At 28.8% G+C, this 12,723-nt stretch overlaps 2 protein-coding genes across 2 annotated transcripts; one reads left to right on the top strand and one right to left on the bottom strand.

Annotated features, from left to right (window-relative positions):
* Window positions 1-751: 751 nt before the first annotated feature.
* LOC123265148 lies at window positions 752-2,871 on the top strand. The gene is made up of 3 exons (XM_044728803.1): window positions 752-1,500; window positions 1,601-1,713; window positions 2,711-2,871. Exons 1-3 carry the CDS (start codon window positions 1,141-1,143, stop codon window positions 2,868-2,870), a joined length of 633 nt encoding a protein of 210 aa, XP_044584738.1. The 5' UTR covers window positions 752-1,140; the 3' UTR covers window position 2,871.
* Window positions 2,872-3,277: 406 nt separating this feature from the next.
* LOC123265387 lies at window positions 3,278-11,355 on the bottom strand. Its single transcript, XM_044729107.1, has 8 exons — window positions 10,654-11,355; window positions 10,250-10,576; window positions 8,411-8,842; window positions 7,692-7,906; window positions 5,290-5,317; window positions 4,833-5,198; window positions 4,076-4,399; window positions 3,278-4,009 (listed from the first exon to the last, which is right to left on the bottom strand). Exons 1-8 carry the CDS (start codon window positions 10,951-10,953, stop codon window positions 3,377-3,379), a joined length of 2,625 nt encoding a protein of 874 aa, XP_044585042.1. The 5' UTR covers window positions 10,954-11,355; the 3' UTR covers window positions 3,278-3,376.
* Window positions 11,356-12,723: the final 1,368 nt, after the last annotated feature.

The raw sequence follows: 12,723 nt of genomic DNA, 5'->3' as shown, positions 1-12,723 counted from the left end.
TCTGTCAATGTACAAAACTACCAAAAATTTTTTATTTCCAAAAAAACTAAATTTTAATACATAAAAATAAAAATAAACTGCGATAGTCATTGACTTAAATCTGTACGCACATATAATCAATCTTTTTTGTAAATGACGTATAAATTGGTTGTAAAAAAAATGACAATTCTCGCCTATTTCTAGTGTATAAAAAAATGTATCATCTAACCAAAATTATTATCAAAACTCGCCGTTTGTTTTTTCTATGGACATGTCTATTCATACGTAAAAAAGTCCTGATAGATCCACGCCGCGTGTATATAAGGGCCATAAATCCACGCAGCGTGAATTACAGGCCCTTATATTCTCGCTGCGTGGATTTATCACGATTTTTTTACATATGAATAGACACTTCTTTTTTCTATTTAATTCCTACCAACTTTTATTTATAATACGCGTATAAAAATATATTACTTTCAGAACATAGGTACTTATTGTTGTCATTATTGGAAAGTATTTATTGTTTATGCCTGTATCAATTGTTAACTCTTTCCATTGTTCTCACGAGTCACGATAGCAGCAACCGTGTTCACTGCCTTACCGTAACCGACGCTTGCCTCAAAACTACAAGCTAGCGACCTCTGCACAGACATGACTACTGCGCATGCACGAGTATTTAAAATCTAGCTGCGTAGTTGCGCAGAAAATTTCAGAGCAGTAAATCAGAAGTGTCACCTCACTTTCTAGCAGCCGGACAAGTAACAAGTGGAATAATTCAACGTTGATGATGCTGTTGTCTGCAGTTCCATTATAAATACATAAATAAAGGTATGTTCTCATTGCACAAGTATATTTTTGTCATAAAAAAAAAATGAAAATAACAAGCTATGAAAACTGATCACGTCTAAAATTAAAATCCAAATGAACATACACAAACACTCCAGCACAGAGTTACGAAAATCGTGAATCATTTTACGCACTAGTAATGTGTTGGTACATAAATAAAAAATCAAGTACGTTGAGTTGTCAATAAATAACAATCGTGGAGGTGGTAATGTTACTTAAAAAATCTAATTACTTGTACAAGCTGTCGCCTGTTTATTTGTGTAATTTACTGTCGATTAAAAGACTGTCACGTATGAAGGGGAAGCATCCAGGGCAATGAAGTCGTCTAGTTCTTTTATTAAATTTAAATCTTTACTATCATGGACTTTATCAGGATCGTTGTCGACATCAGCGGTCATTATATATGGATTTATCCTGATTAACCTGTCGCGATGTGAAGTTCCGAGTGTTAGCGCCGGCAATTATACGAAATTGCCGGCTAACAATCAAACGAAGCTTGATAATCATAACAATGTTACCATTATCAGTAATTTAACTTTAAACAATTCATTAAATAGTCATAGTTCATCTTCATCAGTAAGTGATGATAAACATATTGATAAATTAATAAACTCGAGCACTTTGAAAAATAAAAGCACTGCTGTGCAGAATGCTGATCAAACTGCTGAGACTGTGGTAAGTGTTTTTTTTTGTTATTAGCCTAGAATATTGATTGATTTATGTATTTTGAGTTGTTTAAATTTTGTTATTGTTATTGATAATTTGTTTATTTCAGCTTCCTAGCGGTCATGGACCATCTCTAGATTCTGGGGCTATGATGAGAGCTTTTTATGTTTTCCTTGGTCTCAGTGTTATCGGTGTCGCCTATTTAATATTTCGTTCTACTAGGTAATTATTTTTTATGATACTGAAAGTAACTTATTGATAAAAAATTTTTTTTATATTTATAGAAAAAAATATTAAATAGGAATTTTCAGTATCATAAATTTTTATATTAAAAAAAAAAAACTAAGTAAATATTTAAAAAAAAAATTGCATACAAGAAAAAGTTATAAAACAATTTTATCTATTTTATGTATATTATAAGTCTAGAGTCTGGTATTTCTAATATTTTTCATTTATCGATCAACTAGCCACATAATTGTGGTTACTCGTGATTCATTACAAATAAAATGAATGGCTAAAATGTAGTGATGAATAATTTAAATATTTTAATTGAAGTTTCAAGTATTACTTCAAATTTCTAAAAATTTATTCTTTTTGTGCCATACAAATTTTTAGAAAATAATTATTGCTAAGGAGATTAAATTTTCAGAAAATATATTTCATTTTCAATCACAAGTTTCATTTTGCTTCTTTGATAGTTTTAATTGATCGCCTGAGGTAGTAATTAAAAATATTTCGTTATTGATAAAGATAATCTAGTTTTAATTCATTTTTTTCAGGGCAAATATTAAGTAATTAATTCTAAATTTAACATAGTAATTTGTGTAAATTTTTGTTGAAAAAATTATTTATAAGTTTTAAATCAGAATTGATCGTTTTAATAATATGTTATTAAAATTATTACTAGACTCTTTAATTTAAAACGTTTCACAAAAAATAATTAATGTAATTTAATTTTAAAAATGATAGTTGGTATTGTAAAATAAAAAATATGTTTATTTCCTCAAGTGTTCACTAAACTTTTCTATTTTAATTAGATAATAGTCCATTCCATCAACACTTGTCTATTTACTCTGTATTATTTCATGAGTCTCAAAATTGAAACTTTCAGTAATTGGAGTATTATAATCAAGAAAGATGTTTCTCATAAAATATATTTAGAATAATTATAAAACTAACGATAATATCCAAGATAAATTATCAATAATATTGTTTATAGATTACGCAACAGTCCAGCACAAATGGTCAGAAAATATGGAATACTCGCAAACAAGCAAGACATCGAAATGCGACCACTGCCTCTTGACGAAGAAGACGACGACGATAATATCGTATTTGATGCCAGTGGACTTGCTAAAGAGCTACATCTAGCTGCTTAAAGAAAAGCTTAGGGTACGGGCAGGCAGGACGGAGAGGGCGGGTAAAACGAATAATCGTTCCAAAATCACTGGTCGGTCAATAGAAAAATTTTAGACTGCAATCTATCAATCTATTATGTAACTAGACCTATCGTTTTTTAATGCAGTCTAAAATTTTTCTATCGATCGACGAGCGATTTTGGAACGATTATTCGTTTTACCCTCCCTCTCCGTCTTGCCCGCCCGTACTCTACACTCTCAATCTTGAACCGTTAAATTAGCAAAGTGGCTGTCATCCACAATGCCTTAAGTAAACTCGATAAATCTTTATAGATAAATTATTACTTATTACAATACCACATTGTGGTCACGCATATTCTATTTTTAAAATACTTCGTTGTCACTATAAATATATATAATATTTAAGCTTGTGTACAAATCATTTATATATTAATTCAGAAACTAAATACTGTAAATTATAAATTAATACAACTTTTCATTCAATCTCTAAAACAAACGTTTTATTTTTATATAAAACCATGTTGTATCGCGTGCATGATAATGTCAGCAAGCCGCTTTCTTTTTTTTTTATTTTCAATCGGCTTTAGTTTCCAAACATCCGCGAGATCCACCGTGTTTCCTTGAATTTCGTCTAATTCAAACAGTTCATCTTCTTCTAACATACTCAGAGGGACTGATTCCAAGCAAAAGTTCAATCCATGTCCAAATTTTTTCTGTACTTCATCAAAAAATGTTTCTCGGCTATAAATATTATCCGGATTACCCCCGAGAACCTTGATAGTCTCCGCGAGATGCTTGTAATAAAACTCAAACAGCTTATCGAAATGAGTTTCGCGCAATCCTGTGTCCGAGCAAGAATAAATGAAGAATGAAAGATCAGCAACTGGACTAGCGCATCTCGCTAGCTGGAAATCTAGAAGCAAAGCTTCTTTTTCTCCAGACTCAGTGCTGCGCATCAGGAAATTTGGAGCCCAAGCGTCTCCTTGGTTTATTACTGATGTTGGTGTCATAGTTTGAGAACAAACTTGGACACTTTTGCGCCACAAATCATTGCCCTGGATGCTTTTAAATTTTTTCTGCTCTTCTGTTTCGGGATATTCTTTTTCCATCGCGTCCTTTGCAATTTTAATCGCAACTCCCTGAAAAATTTTATCCATGAAAATCTTTATAAAATTTTTAATTGGTAATTTAATTGAAAATCTTACGTGGAAAGTCTTGTACCAATCCCAATGGTTGTCACTGAAATAAGTTTCTATCAACTGATTCGAGACGTCTGAAAATTTTTTGAAATCATTGGCTTTGCAAGCAAAAGAAACTCCGTGGAATCTCGCCATAGCTTTCAGGATAAGCTCGAATTCTTCGATACTTAAAGTACTTTGTCTTGAAGCTGGACCGAATCCTCGGACTGTCACGTCTTCTAGGACAATGAAGTCGTTTTCGCCATCCAAAATATGAGCGTAACAGTCGGGTACTAGCAACAAATTATTCTGGTTTTTTGATGTTAGAAATGATCTAAATAACGGCATTACCTATAAAAAAATTAATTTTAGTAATCTTATAGTCTTTTTTATGATAAATTTTTTTATTTAAAAATCATTCATTAACTTGAAGTAAATTTTTAAAATTTTCTACAGCACAATTATTTTTTAAAAAATTAATCTTTTAATATGAAAATTCGAACAATAATTTCCCATAACATCAAAATTTTATTACTAAAAATTTTCTAATAAATAACACTGAAGTTAGCAAACAATTAGTTATTTTTAGATTTTACTCCAAAAATAAAGTAATTTTTCAATATTATTTTTCAAAAATAACATTTTTAGCTTTTTTTTTTTAATTTTTTACACATAGAATTTATTTTTCTAAATTTTGTTTATAATTTTCTAATTAAAAAAAAATCAAAAATTGATAAAATGTTTCAATTTCAGTATCATACTAAAAAATATAAAATCTCAAAACCTTAGTGTAAAACGTTATTTCATTTCGAAAAAATTCAGCGCTACGAAAAGTTTTCCTGCGGCCCAAATTATCTGGCAGTGACTTGATGACAACTTTCAAATTATTCTTCTTGTTATCAACAATAGCTGCTATCGTCAACCTTGTAACAGTAGATAAGTAGCTGTCACCTTTCTTAGAAGCTTCCTCACTTTTCCAATCAACTATTTCGATGTTATTTCCTCCAGTTGCCTGTTTTACAATATTTTCCAGTGTTTTTTCTGTCAATAATTTACTTAGTCCAGTTAAAATATCTTTATTTTTCGCCATTATGATAAATTTATCAATAAAAAAAATACAAGTATCTTTTAATTCACACAATTCTACAATTTAAACTTTTAGTACAAAATTTATATCTATTTACTCTTTACAATTAATATTTATACTCCCAATACACGTCACTAATTTATCTGCACCAAACGCTAGCGTAGCGCTTCCAACACTCGCGGCTAAATTCAAAATTGAAAATCAGCTAAATTTATCAAATATTTAAAAATTATTATTTAAAAATTTTACTAATATTTTGTGGACACTCTGTTAGAAATAACTTCTTACAGATGAATAATGAAGCAACTAGATGATACAATAAACATTATCTGGTATTTATACATAACATAAACTATAATCTTATCAGTAAATACCGTGGCAAAAAAGAAAAAAAAAAATGTGTGTGTGTGCAAGTCACACACGGTAGAAGTGAAACTTTCGAAAAGTCCCTGATTAAATATACTCATTGAAAAGTATTGAAAAAATAAACAATCTCTTCATGTAAACTGTATATTTAAAATACATAAAAAAAAGTATTAGGATTATTGAGAACAATTCAAATCTCATCATTTTCAATACTTTTCAATTAGTATTTTCAATCAAGGGTAGGCTACGAGAGATTGAGATAGATATAGAGTGTCAGGAGTATTAGGATAAGTGTAAGGTTTATTATTTTTCACCGAGCCTAAAAATTATTTAATATTTTAATGGGCTTGTTCAAGTTTACTAAGTTCTTCGCTGGACTGAGCTTAGATTAGTTTAACTTGCATTGTTTTTTTTATAGATATTCTTTAGAGAGAATATAGTCACTTTTAGTTTTTGGTACATGATCTGTTAAGATCTCCCAAGAGCTTAATTTTTAATTTTTTTTATTCTGCTTATTTTTACGGCGCGCATTTAAGATATAAATGTCGTGAAAGAAAAAAAAAATGATTTCGATAGCTTTTTTGCCTTCGAAAGGAAAAAATTTCGGCTTTCATTTTTTTGGATAAAATTTCTATTTGATCTTTTTTTGATGTTTTAGATATATATTTTTTTAAAAAGTACATAAAAAAATGAACAATTTGAAAAAAAAAAATTGTTCAATTTGATAAGAAAAAAAAATTAACATGGCTTAGCTTGGATTGATCCCACTTATAAATAATAATCATCTTTGGAAAACAGCGTCAATTACTGTTTTTGATCTGGTAGTTTTTGGCATAATTGTAAAATTAAAAAAATTAAAATATTCACACAAATAAAAATGCATGAACAATCAACACGCTGGCTTTTTATTAAAGCTTACTCATACGCAGGCGCAAACACATGTATTAAACACATACTAACATAACACGTAGAACACTCGGACCTGGAACAAGATATAGATATAGATATACTGACTATCCCACTACACAGGAGCATACATATGGACAATGTTTAGTAGACGATAGTGGGGATGCTACGAAGAGTCGCGCAAAGAGGAGACCGAGAACGTCTAATGTGTTCTATCTCATTCTCTCGCCGGCTGAATCCTATACATTTATGTGTTTGTGTCTCGATGGTCTTATTTTTTCGTTTCATCGAGTTTGAAATCAACGATTTTAAAGAAGTTTCACTTCAAAAAGATTATTAGATCATTTTATTATTTTATTAGATAATTATTTAAGAGCGGTTTATAGTTGATTTTCAAACGTGTTTTTCTCATGTATGTGATAAAATTTCGAAAAAAACGCTTCGCTCTTCGATAGATAATTAAATTATCTATCGAAGAGCGAAGCGCTTTTTTGGAAAATTTTCATTTATTTATGCATAAAATGCGTTTTAAGATTCCATTTGTTGTACAAGTATGACAAAGATACTTTCGTTTTTCCAATAGAGGGCGAGAGAGAGAAAAAAATGTAAACCCTTCTTAATTCCAACAAATTTTAAGATGATCTCTAAACACCCACTCCCGCGATCATTATTGGAGTTGATACGTTGTAAAATGCGTTCTTAGATCATTTTTATATCACATATAGAAGATTTCTAATAAATTTGGAGTTTATAGGAGCTATAGCTTGGAAATTTAAAATTTTAATTGTTAACACCCACCCCCGCAAACTCCTGCGAGGTAAGCTATCTTAAAATTCGTTCGTATATTATTTCTACATCTCTTACAGAAAATTCCTACCTAATTTAGAGTCTGTAGGAGCTATAGCTTGAAAATTAAAAATTTTCATTGTTGATACCCACCCCCGCAACCCTATGTGAAGAGAGATATCGTAATATTTGTTTATAGATTATTTCTACATCTCTTACAGAAGATTCCTACTAAATTTGGAGTAGATAAGAGCTATAGTTTAAAAACGCGAATTTTTTATTGTTAACGCCCCCGCAACCCCCCTTGTGGGTGGAATTTCGTAAAATCCGTTCTTAGCTGACCTCTACTCGGCGAAAGGAATATTCCTACCAAATTTCAAGTCTCTAGGTCTTATAGTTCCAGAGATATCGTGATGAGTGACTATATACGTGGAAATCTCTTATATATATATATATATATATATATATATATATATATATAGATTATTTAATTCCAACTAAATAAATCCTTGATGAATAGCGTGAACCATCGCATCAGCAACTCGTTTGCGATTTTTCTTACACGATATCGGTTTAACTTTCCATACTTTAGAAATATTAACGGCTTCAGTTCCCTGAATATCTTCGATATCAAATGCTTCTGATTCGTCGAGTGTCATAACCGGTAGAGCTTCTATTGAAAATCCAAATCCTAGAACGAATTTTTCCTTCACCTAGAAGATAATTAAATGACATTAAAGTTAGCAGTCACTTGACAAATTTTAAATTTTATTTAACAAACAAATTTGTTCTAAAAAATTATTAAAAAAAAAAATTGAATTTTTATTTTTTTTAATTTCTACATGTCTTTTCAATTTCTACAATTTTCTTCTTAATTTTTTTTTGCAGTAATTTATTTCTTTAAAAAATTATTAAATACCTGCTACTTTAATTTTCATGATAATTAATTATGAAATTATAATATGAAGATTAGCAGACATTTGAGAATTTTCATAATTTTTATAACAATTATATTATGAAGAAAATTTAATAAAGAAATTTTACTTGCAGGAATAAAAAAAAAATATAAATGCGAATCTTTGAAAATATTTTTTTTTTATCATAATTGAATTGGTATGGCAATTTTTAAAATTCTCTAATGTCAGTAGAATTCAGTATCATTAATTAATCAATTATCAGAACCTAGTAATTATTGATAGCAATTTAGTCAGAAATACCTCTTGTAAAAATGTATCCAGCGGATACAAGTTTGGTTTAGAGCCAAGAAAAACAACCGTTTCAATAAGATTGCAGTGATAATAGTTGAGAAGATCTTGGAAGTGGTTATCACGAGTTTCTTTATCGGTACTTGTGTACAAAAAGTAGGCGATGTCTGTGACTGGGCTGGAGCATCTGACTAGTTGGAAGTCCAATAAGATGGCCGCTGGTTCTTGGTCGCTAGACGAACTTTTTTCGGATAAATAAAGCATGAAATTGGCTGCCCAAGAGTCACCCTGAGTTACCACAGACGTTGGAGCTTCGGGATGTCTACAAATCTCCATTGATTTTTCGAAAAAGAAACGAGCGGGAATTGATAGAAACTTTTTCTCTTCTGGTGATCCTGGGTATTCTTTTGAAACCGCGTCCTTGGCGACGTTTAATGTCTCATTCTAATTTGAATAATTTTAATTTAATTATTATGATCAAGGTATCATGAGATTGGATTATTTGATGGTTTAGAAGAGCCCTGAAATATCGACTTTTTGTGGTATGATCGAAACTTTGTTAGTCAAATTTTGACTTATTTTTTTATAAAATTAACTAATGTATTTATAACTTGAAATCCGGCCGTGCAATAAAAATTTTGTCTTATAATAAATTTGATTATTAAATTGATATTTTAAAATAAGTATAAATTTGTTGTGAATTAATCAAAGAATTGTTTCAATTTTCTTATAAAAATACATGGAAAAAAAATTAACTGTTTCGTGAAATTTTTTTTTTTTTTTTTTTGATAAAAAAATAATATTTTTAACTTTATTGTATTAAAATGGTAAAAAAAGGATGGAGAAAAGTAGACTGAGGGAAAGAAAAATTAATTCCCAGCTAAAGACTTCTTGGCTCAAGAATTTGTTGGAATTAATTATCTGAATTTAGTAATTTCTTGACAAAATAGTTTTAATGCCTCGATTGTCTTTATCATGATAAGTAAACGCACAAATAGCTCTATTTGAATTGAGTAATAACAAGAAACAATATTACAGATATTTGTCAAAAATTTATGTTTTTGTGTCAAAAAAATTTTTTTAATAAAAATATTTTTTTTTTTGGTGATCCATGATAAGTTTAAAAGAGATAATTACCAAAATAGTGCGAGATTCGTATATATTATATAATTGTAAAAAATATTATTTACCAAAATTTGTTAAAAAAATTTGATACTCTTTAAATCATCTGATTCATTTAAATATGAATTAATTTAAAGTTATAATTTATACACGTGAGATGATAGATAATTATACGTAATAAGCGTCAATCACAACTTTATTGCGTTGTTGCTCACTGCACCTAATTACCTATACCATTCCATGCGTGTACTTAATTATCGATGAACATAAGCAGATTAGCGTAATAATTTATTGCTATTACTGAAAATTCAATCTCATATAGCTTTAAAATTATAATCTAAATGAAAATCAATATTCACATAGTTCTAATCAGTTTTTGTATAAAAAATTTTAGATCTTTCAAGAATACTGCAAATATTTTAACTTTGATATTATGTAATACTGAAAATAATAACATCAGACAATTTTAATAATTTTAGATAAATAAAAATGATTGAAGTTCTTTAAAATTAATTGAAAATTGTTAAAAATAATTAGATGCATGTTTTTTAAATTATTTACATAAATTTTTGCGATTTGAAAATAACAAAAATTTTCCCATATAAAAGATATGAAAAAAATTTTTTTTTCATTAATATTAAGATTTGATTACTTTTTTTTTCGAAAAATTAGCAATAATTTACTGTTTTAATATTTGTTATTAAAGTATAAAAAAATAAATAATCATACATAATACTCTCTATACCACGCCCAGTGTTTTTCAGAACCGTAAAAACTTTCTTTAAGAATTTTTGGTATCTGAGAAAACACCTCAGGACACTGATCCTTAAACGCGAATGATATAGCGTGGAATTGCGCTAAAGTTTTCAGTATAACTTTGATATTTTCAAGTTTCCAAGGATCTTGTCTTGCAATATGTCCGTACCCACGAGTTCTGATATCTTCCAGAACGATAAAATCATTTTCTCCATCAAAGTAAGAGTCCCAGCACTTTGGAGCAGGTAGAAAATTTTTTTTACCTTTAGTCTCCAAGAATTTCTCCATCAAAGGAATAACCTAAAAATCCAGCAGGAAATAAATTAAATTCATTAAAAAACAAAAATATAAATAAGAATAAGAATACAAATAACTACCTTGTTGTAAAAGTTTATTTCATTTTCAAAAAACTCCGCACTTCGGAAAGTCTTTCGAGTCGCGATATTTCGTGGCAATGTTTTAATAATTACTCTAGTCTCTATTTGTTTACCATCAATGAGACCGTGGATCCGTACGCGATGCACTACTGAGAGATAATTGTCACCTTTTGCAGAATTAGCCTCAAATTCGCACCCCGTATCAGAAATTTTTGAAGTTTCATGACCAGTCGCTTTGCTCAGGATATTTTTTAAATTTTTTTCACCAAATTTACTGCTGATAACTTTTGACAAATCCATGTTTTAACGAAAAACTTTGACAGACTCGAGATCTGACAACCAAACTGAATTGTTTTCTGATAAACTGTCAGATAAAAAGTTCATTTGGTAATTTAGGTCTCGGATGTGTCCAATAAATCAAGTTAAGTAGGATCAACCGGCTTAAAGTTTTATGACTTCACTTTACTTGTGACAAGTCTCTACTAACATAATGCACAATGCTTGACATAGTCAACACATTCATGGTCTGTCATTTTCCCCTCTTTAACTCCAACGATATTCAGCTTGTCAGAAATTAAATATTGCTCAATCAAAATAATAAAAAAGTAAATATGTTCTACTCAGCAGTGGTTGATGATAAATATTTATTATTTTATCACCTATGGCTGAGTTTTTATCTTCAGATAAAACTTTACGGATATGCAATTTTTTTTTACAAAATTGAATTTTCTTATCTGAAATTTGTGATAAATTTATCATATTGTTTTAAAAAATAAATACTTTTAAAAATTTTTTAATTTTTAATTTAAAAATTTCTCTTGTGTAAATTTCTCTTGAGCGTAAGTTCATCCATAAGATGCCGGTTCGAGCCCGCATGACGGTAAAAAAATAAATTAATTCAAATTTTAACTGAATAAAATTATCATACTTATTAAATAATTCATCAACCATATCTTTAGTTGGTGTTTTTTTTCATAATTTATAAATTAATAGTTAAAACTAAAATAGTAAATATTTTTTTTTTCAACTCATAAAACAAAGAATGAATTAAAGCCCAACAAATATTCACAGAGATTTTTAATCTATTACAATAGCTCATATCTTTTTTATACAAAACATCTAAACAAACACGCATCATTAACATTAATGTGTGCATTAACTACATTATAAATTACGAAAAAAAAAAATTAAATAATTAACATTTCTTATCGGAAGTAATTAACCATCATTACTCATTACATTACCAAGTAATACCAAAGCGGCTAAAGTATATATACGGTACACACGCTAATAACACTTTTACAAAACAATAATCGAAAAAAAATCCCGATAAATTATTTACACAGTAATTATTTATTTATTAAAGTTAAAGAAAACTTAAAAAAATAAAGTGCGTTATCAACATTTATTATCATTATTATTAATAATTTAATCTATTTAACAGCATGTAACAACTTATACGTCAGCGTCAACAATTATATTTAACAACAATTAATCACGATGAATTAACTTCATCACTCATTTATTTAATTTATTATTTATTTTTAACCAATTAATTATTTCTTTATCATTGCTCATTTATCACGAAGCTTCTATTGTTATTGTAATTTCAATACTTTACAAAAATTTCATATGGACGTTATTTTTTTATGTAATCTACAGTGGCCGAAACTATTGTCTAGCATCTATGACTAGTTTTCATCATCATTAGATACATTCCCGCATACCGAGCGTTTTTTTTTTTTTTCCTTTATTACAACCAATGACTTAAATTGACGATTTACAATGATTTTTGAGTTGAGGACAGGAGAGATGAGTTGAGGGATGATTCTTACGTTATGTGTTCGAATTGCGAAGGCATCTTTTTTTATTTATTAAGTAACCGTACTCGATGTCTCGATTCATTGTGCGTCGTTCCGTCCAATCAGTTTTCTATACACTATTTTTACTTAGTTTTTATTTTGTCATCTACTCAGCAAATTAATTTAATTTAATTTAACTCATACCGGTCTTGATAGACAGACGATAAGAAATTTCTTGTTTTATAGTAGAATTCATCATTTTTTAATT

This window comes from Cotesia glomerata, linkage group LG5 (assembly GCF_020080835.1).
Source record: "Cotesia glomerata isolate CgM1 linkage group LG5, MPM_Cglom_v2.3, whole genome shotgun sequence".
Taxonomy (NCBI): domain Eukaryota; kingdom Metazoa; phylum Arthropoda; class Insecta; order Hymenoptera; family Braconidae; genus Cotesia; species Cotesia glomerata.
This window is presented reverse-complemented; position numbering and strand designations above follow the sequence as displayed.